The sequence below is a fragment of the Drosophila elegans genome, unplaced genomic scaffold (genome assembly GCF_018152505.1).
Source record: "Drosophila elegans isolate 14027-0461.03 unplaced genomic scaffold, ASM1815250v1 contig_476, whole genome shotgun sequence".
NCBI lineage: Eukaryota > Metazoa > Arthropoda > Insecta > Diptera > Drosophilidae > Drosophila > Drosophila elegans.
Genome location: NW_024545863.1, coordinates 14,105,525 through 14,125,438, shown reverse-complemented (window position 1 = coordinate 14,125,438; position 19,914 = coordinate 14,105,525). Strand labels below are relative to the sequence as shown.

The 19,914-nt window shown below is 40.4% G+C and overlaps 2 protein-coding genes across 2 annotated transcripts; one reads left to right on the top strand and one right to left on the bottom strand.

Annotated features, from left to right (window-relative positions):
- Positions 1 to 109: 109 nt before the first annotated feature.
- LOC108148271 (mothers against decapentaplegic homolog 6) lies at positions 110 to 17,713 on the top strand. Its single transcript, XM_017275225.2, has 8 exons — positions 110 to 477; positions 1,172 to 1,300; positions 3,779 to 5,030; positions 11,184 to 11,237; positions 11,300 to 11,425; positions 15,202 to 15,420; positions 15,478 to 15,628; positions 15,946 to 17,713. The coding sequence occupies exons 3-8, from the start codon at positions 4,049 to 4,051 to the stop codon at positions 16,109 to 16,111; spliced, it is 1,698 nt and encodes a 565-aa protein (XP_017130714.1). The 5' UTR covers positions 110 to 477; positions 1,172 to 1,300; positions 3,779 to 4,048; the 3' UTR covers positions 16,112 to 17,713.
- On the bottom strand, positions 17,696 to 19,892 carry LOC108148270 (guanine nucleotide-binding protein-like 3 homolog). The gene is made up of 5 exons (XM_017275224.2): positions 19,782 to 19,892; positions 18,836 to 19,721; positions 18,497 to 18,747; positions 18,021 to 18,431; positions 17,696 to 17,958 (listed from the first exon to the last, which is right to left on the bottom strand). Exons 1-5 carry the CDS (start codon positions 19,801 to 19,803, stop codon positions 17,783 to 17,785), a joined length of 1,746 nt encoding a protein of 581 aa, XP_017130713.1. The 5' UTR covers positions 19,804 to 19,892; the 3' UTR covers positions 17,696 to 17,782.
- Between the last annotated feature and the right edge of the window lie 22 nt (positions 19,893 to 19,914).

Genomic DNA, 19,914 nt, shown 5'->3' with positions numbered 1-19,914 from the left:
CATGACTCTCCCGCTCTCAATCCGTCTCTTGTTGCGTTCGCTCTCTTCACCTATTAAGAGCATGTTGGTAAACCCAACGCTCAAGTTAATTCCCCACAGCTCCACAGACTGGCAATCCATATAGTTTCGTGCGCAGCGCTCCGCTCATTGCCCCACAATTTTTCAACCGCGCCGCTTGTGTTTTCGTTCGCCGTTCGAAAATCCGAAAGATATCAACAAAAAGATGGATACTTGACGTATTGCCACGAGAAATATTCCGAATTAATGATACTAGTGGTCGGAGCCGCTAAGCGATTTTTGGGCTAAACGAATGACAACGCTACGCAGTGCAGGAAACTCGGACTTTGTCGTCTTTTCCGTTTTTTGCGCTACGGCTACGGGTTTTTTGTTGTAAACGCGGGCGTAAACAACAAACAAGTGCAGTGGGAGTTGTTGTACGCTTCAGAACTGAAAAGTGAAGGAGGAAATAGAAAAAGTGTGAGTGCGGGCGAATCTTTTGAAGTGAAAATCGAAGGGGATTGGAAATCGTCAGGCGAAAAATCTTTTTTTTTTGCTGTTATGAATTCTATGCATATGTGTGTGTTTGTGTGCGAAGAAAGAGGGAGAATTCAGCGCCCGGCTTTTCCTTCGGATAACGGATCTTCGATCTCAATTAGAGATTGTTCACGAGTGCTTGCGCAAATATAAAATCAATAAGAATCAAGGGAAAGGCCGGGCAAATAATAAATCCATATGTGAGTGTATTCAAACTTTAACTGGGCAAGGCAAATAACCGAAAAGAAAAGAAATGCAATTGTTCGCCAGCCACGTACACACATTGTACCTGCACTCAGCCACACAAACAAACATACGTATATGTATATAGCTGCGGCAGCAACGCCTGCAGAATCGAAGCAGAGCGCAAATCGCAAGCCAACAAAAAACAGCTTTTCCACCACGTTGAATTGTTATTGTTTTTCGGCTACTTCAACATAATATTCAACCGAAATCAACACATTACTCGCACCTTATTAAATCCGCACAAACGTACATATGCATAGCAAAAAGTGACTGACCAACAAAAAAGAGAAAAAGGCAACTGCGGTTACCAATCCAATAACAAAAACCCGTCGGCACGTGTTTACCCAATTAAATTTCGTTGTGCATTTTTAATAATTTGTTTCTTCTACAGTTAATGTAAAATAGAAATTATAAAGTGAACTTCTTAACATATCAAATACACATAACACATATCATCTATAATTATTACTATTAAACAAAAGGATAAAACGGATACCGCTTGTAAAATATACTTGAAACAGTAAGTACTCATTTTCAACTTTTCTAATTCTAAGTTTCGGTAATTTTTAAAGGGGTAAGCTCGTGATTAAACTAAAATGGCTTAGGCAAGCAAATGTTTGGTAGTTTGAGTTTGGTAAAAATGCCGGTTTGCAGATAAGTTTTTGTAATTCTCTTATTTTTTTTATTATTTTGATTCAAAAGTAATATTAAATTCACATTGCTTTGTCGTTTTTTGCTTTATTTTTCAATTTAAAGGACGAATTATAAATTGAAATTGCGAAATATGCTTGTATTCTTTTATACGATCATATTGTTATAGAATGTGCTGTACAAGTCAATTCAATTGTTATCAACTTTGCTAGTTTTTAAAGTTCCCCTCATAAATTTTATTTTATTTAATACATATCTCCTAATCAAGGTGCAAGTATCTGTTACCAAAGCGTTAGCTTTATCTACCGACTGTTTCCAATCGAATTTTAAATTAGTCATGCTTTCATTATCAGCAAATGTATAACTATATAATGCTTAAATCTGTAAATGCGAATTTGCAGAAAGCTATATTTTAAATACTAATGAAAAAAGAATGCATATAGCCATCTGCTCGTTAAATATATAATAATTGGCGTTCAAACTGTTTGTCTTGGACTGCGCGGTTGTGGATTTATGTACATCCCAAAATATTGACTTTTAAGAACTTTAAAACTCTTAATTTTTTATTGTAGGTCTTTTGAAAACCTTCAAAAACACTACATTTTCATCCGGGTTTTGATTTTACCATACATGTACGTACTTATGTATGTTTGTATAGCATTTCTTTCTGTTGATTGGGTATTGTCATTTTTTTTATTGCAAGGTTTTGGTTCTGATCGAGTACATACATATGTACAAAGACTTTTACGTAGGTACATATATTGATTTTGTTTTTTTTTTTTGGTAACTGTAAGATTTCTAATAAAAGATTTCGGTTCTGATTAAGTAAAACTTTTAAAAATTCTCGGAAACTTAAATATATTATGTTTACCAGACTTGTATTAGGGGAATCAAGAAAGTTTTTTGAGAGCTTCTAAAACTCAAAGTTCCCGACTTTCTGAGTTTTTTAGATTCCATTTCCGATTCCCACCACACACTAACACATGGCGGTGGATTCTCTCGCTCGGAGGCTCTCTTCTCTACGGTAGATTATTCCATACTCACCTCAACCTTAAATTGTTGATTCTTCAACTTGTCAAACCGGCTGACAAACCGACCGTCGCTCGTCCGTGTCTGTCTGATGTTGAGCTTATATTGGTGTGGCGCCATTCCGACGACGCCTCTGCCGCCGACATCGTTACTATTATTTCTTTTATTACGTCAGTGGCGCCAGGCGCTTCCGTCTCGCTCGCACGCCCGCCGCCCTGCCTTTTTTTTTACTCTGCACGCAAGCATTCTGTAAGCGTGTGTGTGTATGTGAGTGAGCGAGTGTGTTGGAGAGCGTGTTTGTGGGGCTGACTGACTCGTAATTTTGTTGCTGTTCGCTGGTGCTGGTGCCGTTGTTGTTTTTGTTGTTGCCGTCATGCCGGCGGCGCCACTTTTGTCGTCGATAAGAGGAGCGCAAGAAATGCCAGCAACAAAATGGAAATGCTCGCATGGGCCACACACACGGACACATTTGGGCTGTTAATTTGCGGCGCTCCCCGCTCGGTCCCCCTTCCACACGCCACCACTGTCTCTTGCCCCCACCACTCACCGTCTCTTTTCTACCGACAGCTGATGCTGCCGCACAGATCTTTTGCATATGCATTGGCGCCGCCTGTCCGTCGGTGTAAGGGGTGTGGGGGCGTGGAGCGGGGGTATTACTCACTCAAGCGATCCGCGGGCAGATTCCTTGCCACCAAGGGCGTAGTCTGGAAAGCGAAGAAGGGGACTTACACGCAACACAAAAAACTTCTTTTGACGGAAATCTGAAAATGGAAAAAATCGTAGCCTTAAATTTATTAGCACCCACAATTTTCAGGTTACAGTTTATCCAACACAAAAAAGAAACCTTGAATTGCGTATTTTCAAACCTTTTATAAAAACTTCAAAAGGATCGGACTATTCAAAAACACTTTCTTATTCTTCTCAATGAAAATTACAAATTTGGTAGAACTTTTAATTTTGGTCATTTAGTTTTTTGTACATTCTGGGATGTCAAAATTATTATTAGAAAATATAGAGTAATTCTAATAAGTTACAGAACAGTAACAGTATTATTCAGAACAATTTATGTAATTTCATTATCTGCCCGTAAGGCCGATTCCACTTTATTAAAAAAAATTCTTTTGACAGGAAATGCTTACATTTTAAATGTATTTTTTTGTTTCCAATTGATTTAGTTCTTTGTATAATGAACAGGCTTTCACAAAGCTAGCATTCATTTGAACCCTACCTTTGCTAAGCATAAACACGAGTGCTCTTAACGATGCTGGGAAGACCAATAAGGCCAGTGACTAATCAACATACTTCTCTTTTATTGCAGAGTGCACACCACTGGACAATACATATCAAACCCGTCGAAAGCATATCAAAGCCAACAAGTGATACGAGGAGTATAAAACAGTTAAACGTGTTCCCAAGTCCCCGCTCCCCACGAGAAACTCAAGTTCCCAGACCCACCCGTATAACCGAAGAGAAACAAAGTAAACTACCGTGACTAGCCGGTCCTGTCGAGTCCGCGAACCAAGTTAGTCAACTACAAATAATGCGCATACAATAGGATCGATGTTACCGCAAAACTGTATGTCCCTCCATGCTATTCCCAAGAGAAACGAAGAAAGAACTATGGCGTTATGCGTCCAGAAACAACCCGGGTCCGTGCGATGGGGTGCCAGCTGCACCGCCCGTGCAGCCACCACGGCCGCCGCCCCCTCCACATCGACCCCGCCCTCATCCAGCGCCTCCCTGCTCTGGCTACTCCTGCGAGGAAGATTCCACGACAATGCGCCAGACGCCGCCGCCGCCCTACAGCTCGATGTCCTGCGCCATGGACTGCTCAGGCTCCGGCTCCGACTCCTACTGCCGGAATATGACTCAGGTGCAAAACAACAACAACAGCCACCCATACCGCCGACTGCCAAATCACAAGGATCTGTTGGCGCCTCCGTCAGCGTCCGACCGCTGCTATACCGCTCCTGGATGCAGTTGCGCAAGCTCCTGCGACGATATGTTGATCGACGGAAGCGATCAGGATCAGGATCATCATCGGGATCGGGTTCGGGGGCAGGTTCAGCAGGTGGATCGCCGGATGTTCAGTGCCACCACCTTTGCGACCATGTTACGGAAGTGCTGCGGCGGCACCACAGAGTCAACCAGCGGATCCACACCCACGTTTGCAGTCACAACGACCCGAGCCGTCCATCATCCTCAAAACCAAACGCAGAGTTCGAGACGCAAGGATTTCGATGCGCTAATGAAACTGCTGAAGCGCAAGCAGATGGCGGAGCTCCAACTAGCGGTCAAGAGTCGCTTGGATCCGCCGACGAGGACCCATCGAGATGCCGTTACCACAACCGCCTCCTCCGCACCCACCTACCTGCAGTGCATTCTGATCCACTGTACGACGCCAGCGGATCGGGAACAGCATGTGACCGCCAGCCGGCTGTTCTTCTGGCCAGGATTGAGGAGCGGCGAGGAGCTCAAGCGACTACCCGCCTGCCCCGCTGCACGCGACTGCGTCTACAATTGCTGCAATCCGCTGCACTGGTTCCGCATCCTGCATCAGCCCGAGACAGGTAGGGATCAAGGGACCTACGTACATATTTTAATATTCTTTGCCTAGAAAAGTACACATCTTTTTGGCAAAGGCTTTTTACGATTTTTTAACAAAATAAATATAGAACTATGGTTTAATGGTTTATTACTTTTTTTACCATATTTAATCTTTATTACCATCTCCATTTCAAGTGCCGGTTTCGCTTAGCCATGACACTTATTGATTTAAAAATTTTAAAATTTGTATAGTTCTGGGGGCTTACGGTATTGATATTCACCGAACATCCCATTTAATAATTTAAAAACGCAAATACAAAAAATTTAAAAAGCTAGACAATGGTCGTCATTGTGAGCCAATTTAAATAAATAAAATTATCGGTGGGTTTCTCGGAAAACTTCAATTTTAAAAGTTTTGTAATCGAAAATGGAGAGTTGTGTGTTTATTTACTGGACTTGGATCGAACGAAATCATTTGCAATTGGTTTCCCCCGCAATAAATTCGTACCTTATCCAAATCTTTATGACAGGGGAAAAGGTAATGACAATCTAAGCGCCAGCTGTGCCAATACTTGTGCCCACCACTGTAGGCGCAAACACTCAGACGCACACAAGTGCACTTGGTGAGTGGTGTACATGTAGTTGGTGGCGCCAGGGCACACAGACAGACACTCACACTAGTTCACTAGCGCTGCGGCATGCGAAATCCATACGAAAATGCCGCCGCTCGCCAATTTTATTTTTTTCGCAAGCGAGCATGGGTTGCACTCTGCATTGGTGTGGGTATTTTGTACTTATGAGTGAGTGTTTTTGGCCTGGAGAGCAGAAGCAAAGCCAAAAGAGCCTGAGACAAGGTGCAACCGGTCTGTACCTGTGTTAGGCATTAAACTGCTCCCGCAGAAGACTAAATTTCAAGTTCCTGCACAGAAAAAAAGAAACAGGTTGATATTAAATCGAAATGAGCAGGAATCGGGCAAAGATATGTATTCAAAATTTTGTATCGATTTGAAATGTGATGAAGATTGATTCTACATTTCAGCACGTACCAAAAGACCATGTTCAAATTCCAAATTAAATATGAATGTATGTAAAATTTTAATATTCTAATATTAAAATGGATTGTTCATTTTGTTAGCTATGTCCAGCTGGGGTCATGAAAATAGTAGTTTTATTTTTCTATGGAAATAGCAATCAAAACTAGTTTTGAAACCACCTTTGACATATTTTTTATGTTCATAAAGCTAACTATAAACTAAATGGGACACATAAAAATCCGCATTTATCATAGATATAATATTTTAAAATATTTTACAAAAATATTGATATACAAAAATTTAGTTAAGTTTAGTTTTTTAATGTTAAAAATAGATGAAAATTTACAAATATTTTTATTTCAACACAAAGGCCAGATGAACTATGAGTTTTGTTTATTTTCTTAAATATGTTTAAAATTATTATCTACAAAATTGTGAAAAGTAAATTTAATAATAAATTTGAATATCTAAAACAATATTAAAAGATTAAGATTTATCTTATTTTGTTCATTGTTAACTAAACGTAAGCATCAATTATAAAAACTTTTAATTTTCCTTGAAAATCTAAAACCGTATTAAAAGTTTTTTAAACCTAATTTTGTTTAGGTATTAAAAGTTTTGCTATGCCATAACGGTATGTTTTTAAGCGCATTATGACCGCAGCTGTATGTATATCGAATGGAAGTTTTTGATCATCATATCAATTTCTTTCTGTGTATGCACACTGTGCGCCGCCGCCTTGACTTTTGCCCAGACACAGACACCGCAACAACACTTACACACCCACCGATTCCACCGCTCTCCGGCTCATTTATTCCGCTTTATCATGGCCTGCACACACAAACAATAACACATACACACGTGGGGGAGCAGAGAGAGCGGCGGAGAATGTGCGTGAAAGCGCCACGCAAACGGTCGGCCCAACATGACGGCGACTAAATTCTTTTCAAAATAATTTGCGTAAATTTAGAAACTGGCGCCAGGAAATAATCAGGCGTCGTCGCCAACGCAAACGCAAAAGCTAAAGCTAAAGCAAAGTCAGGCGGCGGAGTCCGTTACCCATTGCCCATACCCATTACCCGTACTCGTCCGAGTACTCGAAACATTCGAAATACAGACCAGCTCGCTTAACTCGAACTATAGCGCCACACAAGCTTGTGGAGTTTTTAAAAATAAAAAATAAAAAAAATACGCACAGAAAAATAAGACTTAATTATTAGTACCATTTATATATTTTTACTACGAAATTCAAGTTAAGGTTTCAAACTCGAGTACTATTTAAACCCAATGCCTACTTCTTGGCCAACCGAAATTGGAATAAATAATGAGATGTTGTAGTAATTTAAAAGTTTAAGATTTGTATTTAAAAAAAAAAACACTTTGTAAGAGTTTGAAGCTCAGACCAAGAAGATGGGTTTTGAATGGCTAAAGATTCGTCTTATGCGGTTTTGACTGTAGCTGGGGCCGCGGCATATCCGTCGCCACCAGCTAGTTGGCGCATCGTTTAGATATCCCATTCGCACTATGTACATTCGGGCAAACATCGGAGCTTGTGCATGTACATATGTACATTAAATGTACATACATGTGCGCTTTCCGATTTGTTTGCTTTTATTTTTAGCACGCGCATGCACACACTTTGCTGTCGTATAAAAATACGTAGATAAACCATTTGCATTTGTCGAATGCAGATGCAATTTCATCGTAGAACTAACTCTTCATCACGGTTGATGATGAGTGCGATTTATTTATAACCCATTTCCCCGGCCAACAGTTCTACTGGGCACAATGAACGTTATCTAGAACATGCGTATCACTCGGCCGAGCTTACAACTGTATGGGCACATGGATCGACGTTCTGGTATTAATCTAATCGGACTATTATATCAGCACTTAACTGCATGCATGTAATACATCATCTGTGGGCGTATGGGTGTGAGTTGTTTTCATCAATAAGAGTCATTTTTTTCGGGCAGATTGGCTAACCTCAAAGTGTAACAAAAAAGCCTACTTGAAACGCCATGTGCAGACAGGAAATCAGAGGGTTTCCACTAAAATCTATAGGAGTTTTACTATCAAATTCTAAAAAATACTACTTAGTTTAAGTGTGCTAGAAAACCCAGACACTCAATTCCCCTAACTTGTTCTTCCTGAACAACATTTAAAATGTTAACCTCATGGGTAAATAAATACCGGTGATACTGTTAAAACACACACAAATGTATGAAATAGATTGGTGACTGGGAATCCTTATCATCAAAATTATACTTTCTGGTGATACCAGAAAATGACATTAATAAATGAAATAGGTGTACTTAAAATTTGATTAAATTACTCATCAAAAGAAAACTACCTTAATAAAATGTCTATGTGCGCTAAAAAAAAAAAAAAAAATAGGGAAATAAACCTTTAATTAGAGATTATAAGATTGCGTACAAATTAATTAGGAAATTGCATACATTTACTTGGCGATGTTTAACGTAATAGCGACCAAGATTAAGATCACATTTTTTGCCAGCGATTTCCGAGGACCCCTTAACCGATAATCACTGTAGATGTGATGGAGAAAAGGCATGTCTATACCGACATTCCTGTGCACAAAACACAATCTTTTGGGAAACATGAAGACTCTGTTCGTGCCGGTCCGCAGATACAGATACAGATACAGCCTCCCTGGCTGGTCGCTTACCTGTGCCACTTACCTGTGCAACAGGCAACTGGCAAAAGGCTCAGGCAGCAGCAGCAGCAGCAGCGGCAGCGGCAGCATTAGCAGCAGGCTGGCTCTGTTCTGACCGCTTTCTGCTTTCTGGATGCCTTCTGCTGGCTGTGTCATCGTCTGGCCGGCGGATGGACGTCCCGACAGTGACTGGTTTTTTAATGATGGCGCCGAACACATTAAACAAGTCGATAATGTTATTCCATCCGCATCGGCCGGGGAACACAATTCCAGGAATTGTAACGACGAGTGGTCCGCACACTGGTGCTAGTCTTTGGACATTGCGGCCCCAACGTCCCTTCGTCGCAGCGAGCACCCATAAAAAGGATCATTTTGCGTGCCTCAGCCCCATCCATCCGATCCCATTCAGAGGTGCGGTTCTTGCCCGACCGCCGTTGGCCATAAAGCTTTGCTTTCGGCCTCTACGGTTGAGGGTTTTGCTGTGTTCCTGTGGATCGACTGCAGCTACATATTTATGAAGGCATATTTGCGCTGGGCCGAAATTGTTTTGGGCCTATTCAATGGAACTGAGGGGAACTTGACTAATTACGTTGTATGCTTGAAACATCAAAGTTGATTTTGTACTCTTTCTTAAGCCATTATGTCAGGTGGGTTTATATTTATGTATACATTAAATAATAATGATCTAAGAAAAACATTTGAATATCTGTTAATTTACACTTATAATAAATTTTAAATCAGAGACAGAATCTGGTGCTTGGCCTAAATGGCATAAATTAAACCATAAACACTGGGTGGAATTGCCATGCTTAAATTACAATTACTGGAATCTGACTCAATAGACTCGTACTCTTTTGCCAGAACGCAGCACCGTGAATACTCAGTTGCCTATTTCGCCGACTGGTCATACGATCCATCCATCAGTTTGTTGACGGCGTGCTGGAATGGTTGGCCTCCCCTTAGGTTTCAGTTTCGGTTTCGCTGCGGCGATCGTGTTTTTATTTTTTTTTAAGAATTGTTATATTTTCGTCGTTGGCGTCGATGACGCGGCCGCTCGTAATCAGGTTTAACTGGTACATTGGGGCTTGGGGCCGGGTATCTGAGTATCTTTGAGTCGAGTCGAGTCGCCGGGCGCCGTTGACGAGGCAGATCAAGCGATTTAAGCGCCGTCACAATACCAAGAGCACTACCACTGATTGTCTATCCCTGTTTCTTGCCTGCTGCACTTTGGTGGATACTTTTGGGTCCTTATAATCATTGCTATTGCTTTGTTTTCATCAACGCTATTTACATGCAAAACCTTAAGATCTAGTTTTTTTACATAGGCCGAGCCATTTTTATCTTTGACATCTTTATGATGGCACATAAATGAAAATAGTAATTAATCGAACTATGGTAGGGCACAGTACAACTATCTCTTGGGTAAACCTTAAAATCCGCGAAAAACTTATGTATAAAAACAGACATAACTATATTTTTTATATTTCAAAATTTATAGCCCTCTTGTCCGACAGCCTTTTAGCTTAAAGTATTACTTTAATGCAATCTATTAAATATTAATGCGACGTTTAATAAATTATTGAGTTTATTGAATTGAATGAGAAATATCTTTGGATTTGGCAGGTAAATTCATTGAGGCTTTTGTTTGCCCGAATCTCCGCCACCAAATGCGACCTGTTCCGTTTGCTTTTTTGGGAGTGAAATGAGAGAATGAAAACGGAGTAGAATGTAAGCGAGATTAATCACAGCGCCAGCGGAGATCGCCGCACATCAAACGATTTGTGCGCCAATAAAATGTCCCCCAGTGCTGCTGCCTGATATGCAAAGATTATTTATTTTTATATCGCCGCGCTGATGTTTGGCTTGCTTACGCTTACGCCTGGGTTTGATTCGCCTGCCTTTTCTTTTCTTCTTGTTGTGGCCTTTGTTTTTGTTTGGCTTTGTTGCTCTCTCTGTTTTTGTTTCGCTTTGATTTGCTGCTCAAATATTCGAGCACTAGTATGTATTAGTTTTGCGAACCATGATCTCATCCTATATGCGCCCCGACTAGAAGACGCGCATTTATAACTCGAACTTTTGATAAACTCGAAATTATTTGTAATCACCCAAGTCCCTTTGCTTACCGGGCCTTTAATTGCACAAATTGTGTTACCTGACTTGATTGTGTTTTATATAACGCAAATGGCCTTGAAAATTATACATTTTACAAATTTATATCAGTACGCTTTTAAACTGAGATTAAATATATCCAACAAACTTTAAAAAGCTAAGAAGTATTGGTTTGTTAACTTCTATATTCTGATATGAAATAATATATAAATTACTATTTAAGTGGAATTAAAGGATATGGAATATTATTAACTTTTTAGGTAAACAAATGTGGAAACCTATAGTTGCAATTATCCCATCAAATATGTATCTTCAAGATATCTAAAGCAAAACCATACATTATTGTACCATTTCAGAAGCACAACCGCCGCCATACCAACGCTCAAAAATGCTGAGACTGAGAGATGCAGGTAACCGGCTATACCATATAGAGTTTCGATCCAGTGATACTTATCCTCCCCGATTTTTGCAGATTCCGAAGAAGACTCGCAGAACGATGCAAAGTCGGCAGCGCTGAGCACGTGGAGTGCGCAGAGCAGCAGCATTTCGAGCATCTTCAAGCCGCCTCTCTTCGAGTCTTTCACCACTGATGGAAAAGGTGAGTTTTACGCCCAATACCCCTCTCTGTTTAAGCTCCCCCGCATATCAGACAATTGCGAGAGTGCACATAAAGAAAAAATGTATATGATATGCCATGATTTTACATATAATTTTTTAACAAAAACCAATTCTAAAGAGATTAAAAATTTAAAAACGGTTATTTGGAATCATTTTTGTAAGGCTTTAAAAATAATGAATATGAGTGCTGTGTTTGCTATTTCCATTTAAAAAACTAATTTTTTATATAAAACGAAGATAAGAAAATCTGTCTTATGTTAACAAATGCCAAATAATATATTTAAAATTATATGATGTCAATATAACATATGTTAATTCATTTTAATATTGTAGTGAGGGAATTTTTTTTCCAGTGTGGGAGAACTGTTGCCATTATTTTGCAATGCAAGTGTGTTGGACCCTAAGATTTAGTGAGTGTGTGTGAGCGGACGCTCTCTCTCGCGTACCATTTGTTGTTGTATCGTGGCGCCAGCTTGCCGCGTCAGGTCGTCACTTTCTATATTGATATTAACTTTTAAGCGAAAACAGCAAAAACGAAATGAAAATAAATAATGAGCGAAAAACAAACACGGTCGGCGGTATACTGAGCGAATGAGAGTGCGGAGAGCGAGGAGTGAGGTGAGTTGGCGCTCTCGATGGCGCCACAATCTTAGCGCTAACTTACAAGAGTGTTCCGAAGGGGGCCGAAAGGGGTACGGCTATGGGTCCTACGGCCGCTATGATATCATTCACGGCATTACCATTACCCGGCGATTGGGACAACACCATGAAACTGGCCAGAACTCACACACACCATCGTGTATTTGGCTTTTTTATGGCATTGTACTGGCGACAAAACGACGGAAAACTATTACATTTAAATGGACCGTTAAGTTGCGGCTTTACGACGATTGGGTGACAGGCCTGTTAAAAATAGATTGAAATTCCAAATTGATTGATTCCCATCAGAGTTTCGACAAATGCCCATAGTTAGCATATTCTTGGAACTCGGAATGTGTTAATAAGGCTGGCAATATTCCTTTCACTTAATTTCTTGTAATTCGTCAGTGATAAGAATTATCATTGCGTTTGTTTTTAAAATGCATTATTTAATGCAAACCCATTATTATTTTGTTAATTTCTAGTTGTCTTTGTTTTCAAACTCAAGGTTCAGGCCCATCGCTTAACTATACCTTTTTTCCTATTGCCTTAGCTATCGATTCGAACTACCTAATTGTCTTAATGCAACTTTGTCGCCGTTTGCACTCCAACATGGAGCAAACACAAGACGAACATCCGCGTTTCCCGAAGGCACCACATGTGTGCCACCAACAAACTTACAGGCCACTGCTTCGACCCACACATGCACACAGATTGAAGATTAAATATTCTAAATTTAAAGATGATGTAGCAGCCCGTGGATTCGGGCATCTAACACAAATGTATGTACATTAATGTACCTACTTACATAAATATTAGCAAGGGGAATCAACAGCCACGAAGCGGCGCTACGAATTTATTTATTTAGATATTCATTGTAATGTGTAATACAGGAAAAAAGTGCAGTAGATAGAACTCCTAGGCAGAAACTTTCATTAATGGCAACCGTTTTACAAATTTTCCAAATATTCCCAGTCATTTGCCACCTAATCCCAAAGGCCACAGATCTTCCAAAATGGTATATGGGAAAAGAAAATTATAATGTATTTATTTTACAAAGAATCACTCGCAATACAAAGCTCTTGTATAAACTAATTTTTGTGATATTTTAACAAAGAATGAACAACTAACTAAGAATCCTAAGAACTCAAAAATATCGAAGTGTTTATTTTATAATAAAAACGGCCCAAAGACAACTATCCCAAGGAATTATAATTGATATTGCCTATCACCGAATCAAATACGATGTTTTTTTTAAGTTAAATACCAGAAACACAAATAAATTACACAAAAAATGAAAGTACTCGGAGGAAAGCAAATAAATTCCAAAGTAAATATTCAATTTCGACATGTTTGAGTTTGCGCAAATGGGGCAATTTGATTCCCCAATTTTCCAAATCACCTTTCGCTCGGATCAACTTCTCGCTCAGTTGAGCGCGACGCCAGCCTGGTGGGGTAAACAATTTTTCGTGGCCATGGCGAGACGCGACGGAATCGCCGGCGTCGACCTAATTAGGTAAACATCGGACAGGCGCCACTTGCAGCGTCCAACGCCCCCGCTGCCCCCGCATTCGGCACATTCTTTGCCATGCAAAATTTTAAAAGCCGTCTACGGATTTATTGCGATATATTTTTACTTGGCGCCACTGCCGTTCGCCTGGGCTTGGCCTTTGCGCCTTTCGGCCTTTTCGTTCCGATTTATTCTCGGCGAGCGCGTGCTGGCCATTGTTGGCCGTTTTCCCTGCGATTTTCCCTGAGCTGAGCGATTGTGTTTTGTGTGTGCCGCCAAAGCGCGCACATTTCTCGAATTGGCTCTCGCCGTTTTGGCCAACTGCAGCAATCGACTATCGACCCGCTGGCATTGTTGCAATTGGCAATTTGGCCGCCATGGCGTATGCGCGATGTTTGCACTGTATTGTCTCAGAATGCTGTTTTTGCCATTGTTGATTGATAAATTCCCAAGACGAGGGTGTGTTTATGCTGACAATGGTGTCATCTGAAATTGGTATTAACAAATACATATGCCTTGGATAAAATATGACTTCGGTGGCGTATACGTAATGTTGATATTGTTAGATTTTACGACTTTAACATTTAAATTCAGCACATTTTGTTTACTAATTCAGAAATGTTTCGAGATATTCATTGGTATTTCCATGCCTTTATACCTATATTCTTTTAATTAAATATAAATTTTTAAATTTATGAATGGTTTAATGTGGCCATAAATATTAAATAATTTGTACTCAAAAGCCCACACACTCGGATACTCTCGTTAGCAAGGATATCACATAAAGAGTTGCACTTGTTTCTCACTTTGTTATTGGCCCGACACGCGTTCGGAAACGGAATATACAAATGAACCCATAAACAGACTCTGTGGGTTTGCTTACCATATACATATACAGCCACTCAGGCCGATATATGCGCGAATGAATCCACACACATACGCGACACCGGTCTGTTTACGTAATGCCCTGGCGCCAAAATTATTACCATTTAAATGTCTGAGCACACAAGTGAGTGAAAACGTAATGTGTATGCGCTTGTTTGCTTGTTTGAATGTGCGACTCGCTGAATTCGCCGACGTCTCTTCGTTCTTTCTTCATTTTCAAACGATAAAGCGAGAGCTTACACCCCCGATCTCGCCCCAGCTTGAATGTTATGGCAATTTCAAATCACTTTTTATTGGGCGACGAAAGAGTTATTACCGCCTTAACTTACAATTTGTATGCGGGTTACAAGATTGCGATTTGAATAATAGTTATTGATGGGAATAACTTTATCGCAGGCATATTAAAGAATTTAATTAGTCCCCTATCTGGCTTATAAGTTAGCATGTTAACTTGACATCGTAATCTTTAAGCATTTGATTAGGCGCCCTGTAATGTGTGAAAAATATGCTTTGAATATATACAATTTATTAGGTGTTCTAAGTATGTAATTATCGACATGAAATCTTTTTATTTCCACCAAAATAACTTCCAAAATATTTTTATATTGGAAAATTCTGGGTGTAATGTATATTTTTGTTTATTCATTGTTATAACGGCTTAGACTCTTTAAATTATAATTAAATATATGTATATATATATCCTTTTTTCTTGTGTATTTCAGATTATAACATCAATGGCAAGGCCTGGTGCCAAATCGCCTACTGGGAGATGGCCGACCGAGTCGGGGAGTTCTTTCACGCCAGAACGAAAGCAGTCAATATCTACACGGATGGGATCGTGGGCAGTGAAGGGGACAGCATGTGCCTACGTGACCTTACTCCCGCAGGCAAACAGGTCTACTCGGAGCTGGTGCAAACTACGCGACAGAAGGTCGGATTGGGTAAGAAGATCGGCCTTTTATCTTTGAAGCAAATTTTAACCGGACTATGAATGGCAGGGGTGACATTGAGCCTAGAAGGCGGCGATGTTTGGATATACAACCGCGGAAACACACCTGTGTTTGTGGATTCACCCACCCTGGCCGAAAATCTGGACCGTGTGTGCAAAGTGATGCCCGGCATCTGCCTAAAGGCCTTTGAAACAAACAGGTTAGAACACTCTTTCAATTCGATTGCAGACTATTGCTTATATACAAGACTTTTTTGTTTTTTAAATGCCAAAAAGAACTTATAGAAAAGAAAAGTCGTTTGGCTCTTAATTATTTTATTGAATTTCGAAATTCTCCAAATTTGATAATAATTTTTTTAATTGTAATTTACACACAAAAATAAACTTGAATTGATTTTCTTAAATTTTTTAAAAATTTTAAAATTGAACTTTAGTAAATAGTGCATATGAAATAAATTAAAAGTGAATTTTACAATTTATATTTAAAGAATTGTTTTTTTTTGTTTTATTTAAACAGGGCTCAACTGCTAAGCATGAAACAGCAAGGACATCACCACATGGGACCCGTCGACTACTTCAGCATAAAGATCAGCTTCGTGAAGGGGTGGGGGCCCGCCTACAAAAGACAGGACATCATGGGCTGCCCCTGTTGGCTGGAGGTGCACTTTAGCCATCTGCGGTGACAGTACGTGCTGCTGGCGCTTTCGGCAGGACCTCATCCGGCATCCCAGCACCACGTCGAGCATTTGGGTTACCAGATGAGCAGCTGCCGGCGGGAAGGACATCGGCAGTCGCCTCAACTGCTGCGGAAGGCGCAAAAGCTGCTGACCAGGCTGTGCAGACACGTGTGCGCCCTGACGAATCCTGCGTCGAGGACGAGATGGAGGTGCCTGGCGGGCAGGAGAGCGAGCCGCCAGTTAACCAATAAACAACCAATAATTTGGAACAACAAAGGACTGCAAAAGAAATCATTTTAAATGTTAATATACATAATTACGAAACAAGTTTCAATTACTGCTAGTAGACACATCGAAATTAATTTTAATGCATCCGAGTCGCATTAAGTGAGAGAAGTCGAGGAGTCGGACGAGTTGGATTGAAATACATAGTAATTGATTGTTAAACATACATAGAAAAAATTAATATCCTGTGATTCACTCTATATATACACATGTAGTATGTACCGACGCGTGGGGCTAGAGCTCCATTGCCATTAGCTATATATGATATGTATAAATATTTAACTTATATATACATACATACTAAACAGAAGGCACATCAGGGCTAACAGTTTCGAGAATGGCAGATAGTCTAGTTATGATACAACATTTAAACGCCACTACCTTTTCTATTCGACGTTTTTAAAAGAACCTAAACCCATAATTTATACCCCACCCAAATGAAACCAAACATCACTGAAATACAAATCTGTTCAGTAAAATCTGCATAAGATCCTAGGTTAAATGAAAACACAATTAACAAAATTCTATACGGTTTTAGACTCTAGCGCATAGCGATCGAATTGACATTAAGAAAGCATACGTCATTTTCGAACATTATTTGTTTTATGTTGATATTTTGACTGTTTTCGTTGTCATGAAATTTGTTCATTGTTTAAATTAAAACCAGCCGTCATATAAATTGTATAAAAATATATCGCACTAAGATACTTACAGCATAGGATACTTCTATTTAAATCTGAAATCATCTATCGTCCATACACATTTCACAAGCCCGAACTTCAGTTGCATTTCCACCTGTTGGAAATGCCAATTCGAGAATTCGGAGTAGTAGTAGAAATCCGTGCGCTAGAGCTTTAGCCTTTGTACCAAACATCCTAGAATCCCAGCCTTGTATGTATTTCGTTCTAAGTATAAATGCGATCCACGTAAAACTATTGTTACCATTTTTCTCACTGTTAAAGGAAGACCGTGTTCAGTAAATTCATAAAGAAAATAGGTACGTGATTATTGTATGTATATTTTAATTCCAAAAAAGCACTTTAAAAAGTAGTAACAAACTTTATGAGCAAAGATACCGGGCTGATTTTAAAAGTTCTCCTCATGTAAGACGACAACGTAAAAAGCCTGGTTGAGAGGCATGTATACATACAATAGCTTCAATATGATCAAATATTTAATCAGTGCAGTTATACTGTTAAGTTTAAAAACTTGTAATAAAATTTCAATATATTTACAAAAACAATTGAAATACTGAATACGTTTTCACTTGTAATGGTTAAAATCATCCAAAATAAAAAAGTGGCATTTACATTTTTTTCCAGAGACATTACACTTCTCTATATATAGTGTATCATCAACAGATTTATTTAATGATTAAAACTAAGGCAGAAATTATTCAATCACATAATCCTTATCAAAATCGTATTTTTCTGCCTTTGAAGATGACGAACCTAAGCTAAAGTTATCCAGAACGTCTGTAATTTTGGAGATTTTCTTCTCATTACGGACATTTTGTTTCTTCTTTTGCTTCTGCAGTTGTTTGATGCCTTTGTTTAGGGATTGATTTTCTGGAAATGAAATAAAACACGACTTAAATACTATTTCTCGGTGAAAAATAAGTATTGCATACCATCCAAAAGCAGACTGGGATCAACCTTCTCCTTATCTTCATCCAGTTTTCTCTTGCGACCCTTTACTGGCTTTTCCTTCTCGTTTATAATCACATTTGCAGCCGCTTTTGTAGCCGAATCCTCTTCCTCACGGGGCTGTCTGATCTCCAGTGGTCCCGTAGACGTTATCTCCATAATGTCATCAGTTTTTACAGCGCAATGCTCTAGGATCTCTGTCTCCATGGACTCGAAATTTTCCACATCGAACTCGCGGGCCTCGGAGTGTACTATTGAGGCACTTATGTGCACACTCTGGGCTTCCTGAACTTCCGGTGGCTGTGTGCAGTATTTGATTTTGCCTGTGTTCCAATCGTTAAGCACGCTTCTCGCGGCGGCCACAACATCGGGAACTCCCTTTTTCAGAAATTTTCCTATTGAAGTGGTTAAAATAAACTTATAATTCTCCTCTACTTCTGATAGTCTTAGGTGTACTTACCCATTCTGGCTGCCTTTTTGGCGAAGAATTCCTCGAATGTGTCGTAGCTCGTAATGTCGTACATGGTGCAGAAGTAATCTTTACTTGCGCGCTTCAAAACGCTCTCGGCAATAGTGAAGGGATCTTTTACATCGCCCACACGCTGGGCATTTTTTAGAACAGCATGTGAGTTCTCAGCTCCACTGGTGAACACGATTCCGGGGCAATCGATCAGTTTTATTTTCGAATCCAACTCCACTTCCTGCATTGACCTAAGGTAAATAGTGTAAATTATCGAGTTTACATAAGTAAAACATTGAAAATATGCAACTTAAGGCACGTGAAAGATATTCAACTTACTTGGTCACTCCTGGCGTGCTGCCCACCATGCAGGATCTGCCTCGGGTCAATGAGTTGATGATGGAGCTCTTGCCCACATTGGGGATGCCCACGACGCCCACACGAATCGAGGTCTTGATGCCCTTGTTTCGGCAGTAGTTGCCCAACATGGACATGAGCAATTCGGCGCCAATGCAAACGGAGCCCTGCATGGCCTTCTCCGTCTTCATCTCGCGCAGCTTGCGACGCCCCAGTCGGTTGGCCTGATCCTGTGTGGAGGCTTTGAAGGCGGTGACGGGACCGCTGCGGCGAAAGTATTTGATCCAGTTGTTTAGGTTTTCACGGGGCACCAGATCGGCCTTGTTGAGCACCAGGACCAGGCGCTTGTTTCCCGGAGCACCACGCACGGCGCGCTCCACCTCGTTGCAGCGGGTTCCCAAGGGATCACGTGCATCCACCACCTCCAGTACAACGTCGGCGTTTTCTATGACTTTGCGGAACTCTTTGAAGTACTGCTTCAAGGACTGCTCCTTGGTGACGGCATTTTTGTACTTCTTTTCGTCCGCATCCAGGTCATCATTTTCGTGCATTATTCCGTGCACGGTGCTCCGCATGTCCGCATCTTCGGCCAGTGTCTCCAGTGATTTGAACTTGCTCTGCTCGCGCTCCACCTTAAATGCTTCGCGGCGGGCCAGCCGCTCGGCCTCCTGGCGTTGCTTTGCCTCCTCCACCTCCTTGAGAATGTCCTCCTTGAAGGGACATATGTTCGGGATCTGGATAAGCTTCTGTTTCTTGCTGCCCTTCTTGGGATTCTTCTTGGCAGCGCGACGTTCCTTTTTGTTGTGGTCACGCACCTTCTTTTCGATTTTGTGCTTCAGGCGGCCGGTCAACCTCTTGGATTTCTTAGCTAGGGAAAGCCATGAATAAGCATATTTATTTTAAGTAAATGAAAGTAATAAATACTTACTCTTCAACCTTTTCAGAGCCATTTTAGAAGAGGGAAACGGGAATCAAAACTAACTTTAAGCAAGAACACGTGAAAATACTCTTCTTCTTTCACTCTGTCAATCACCACGAAGCGGGTCACTTGTTGTGGCGTG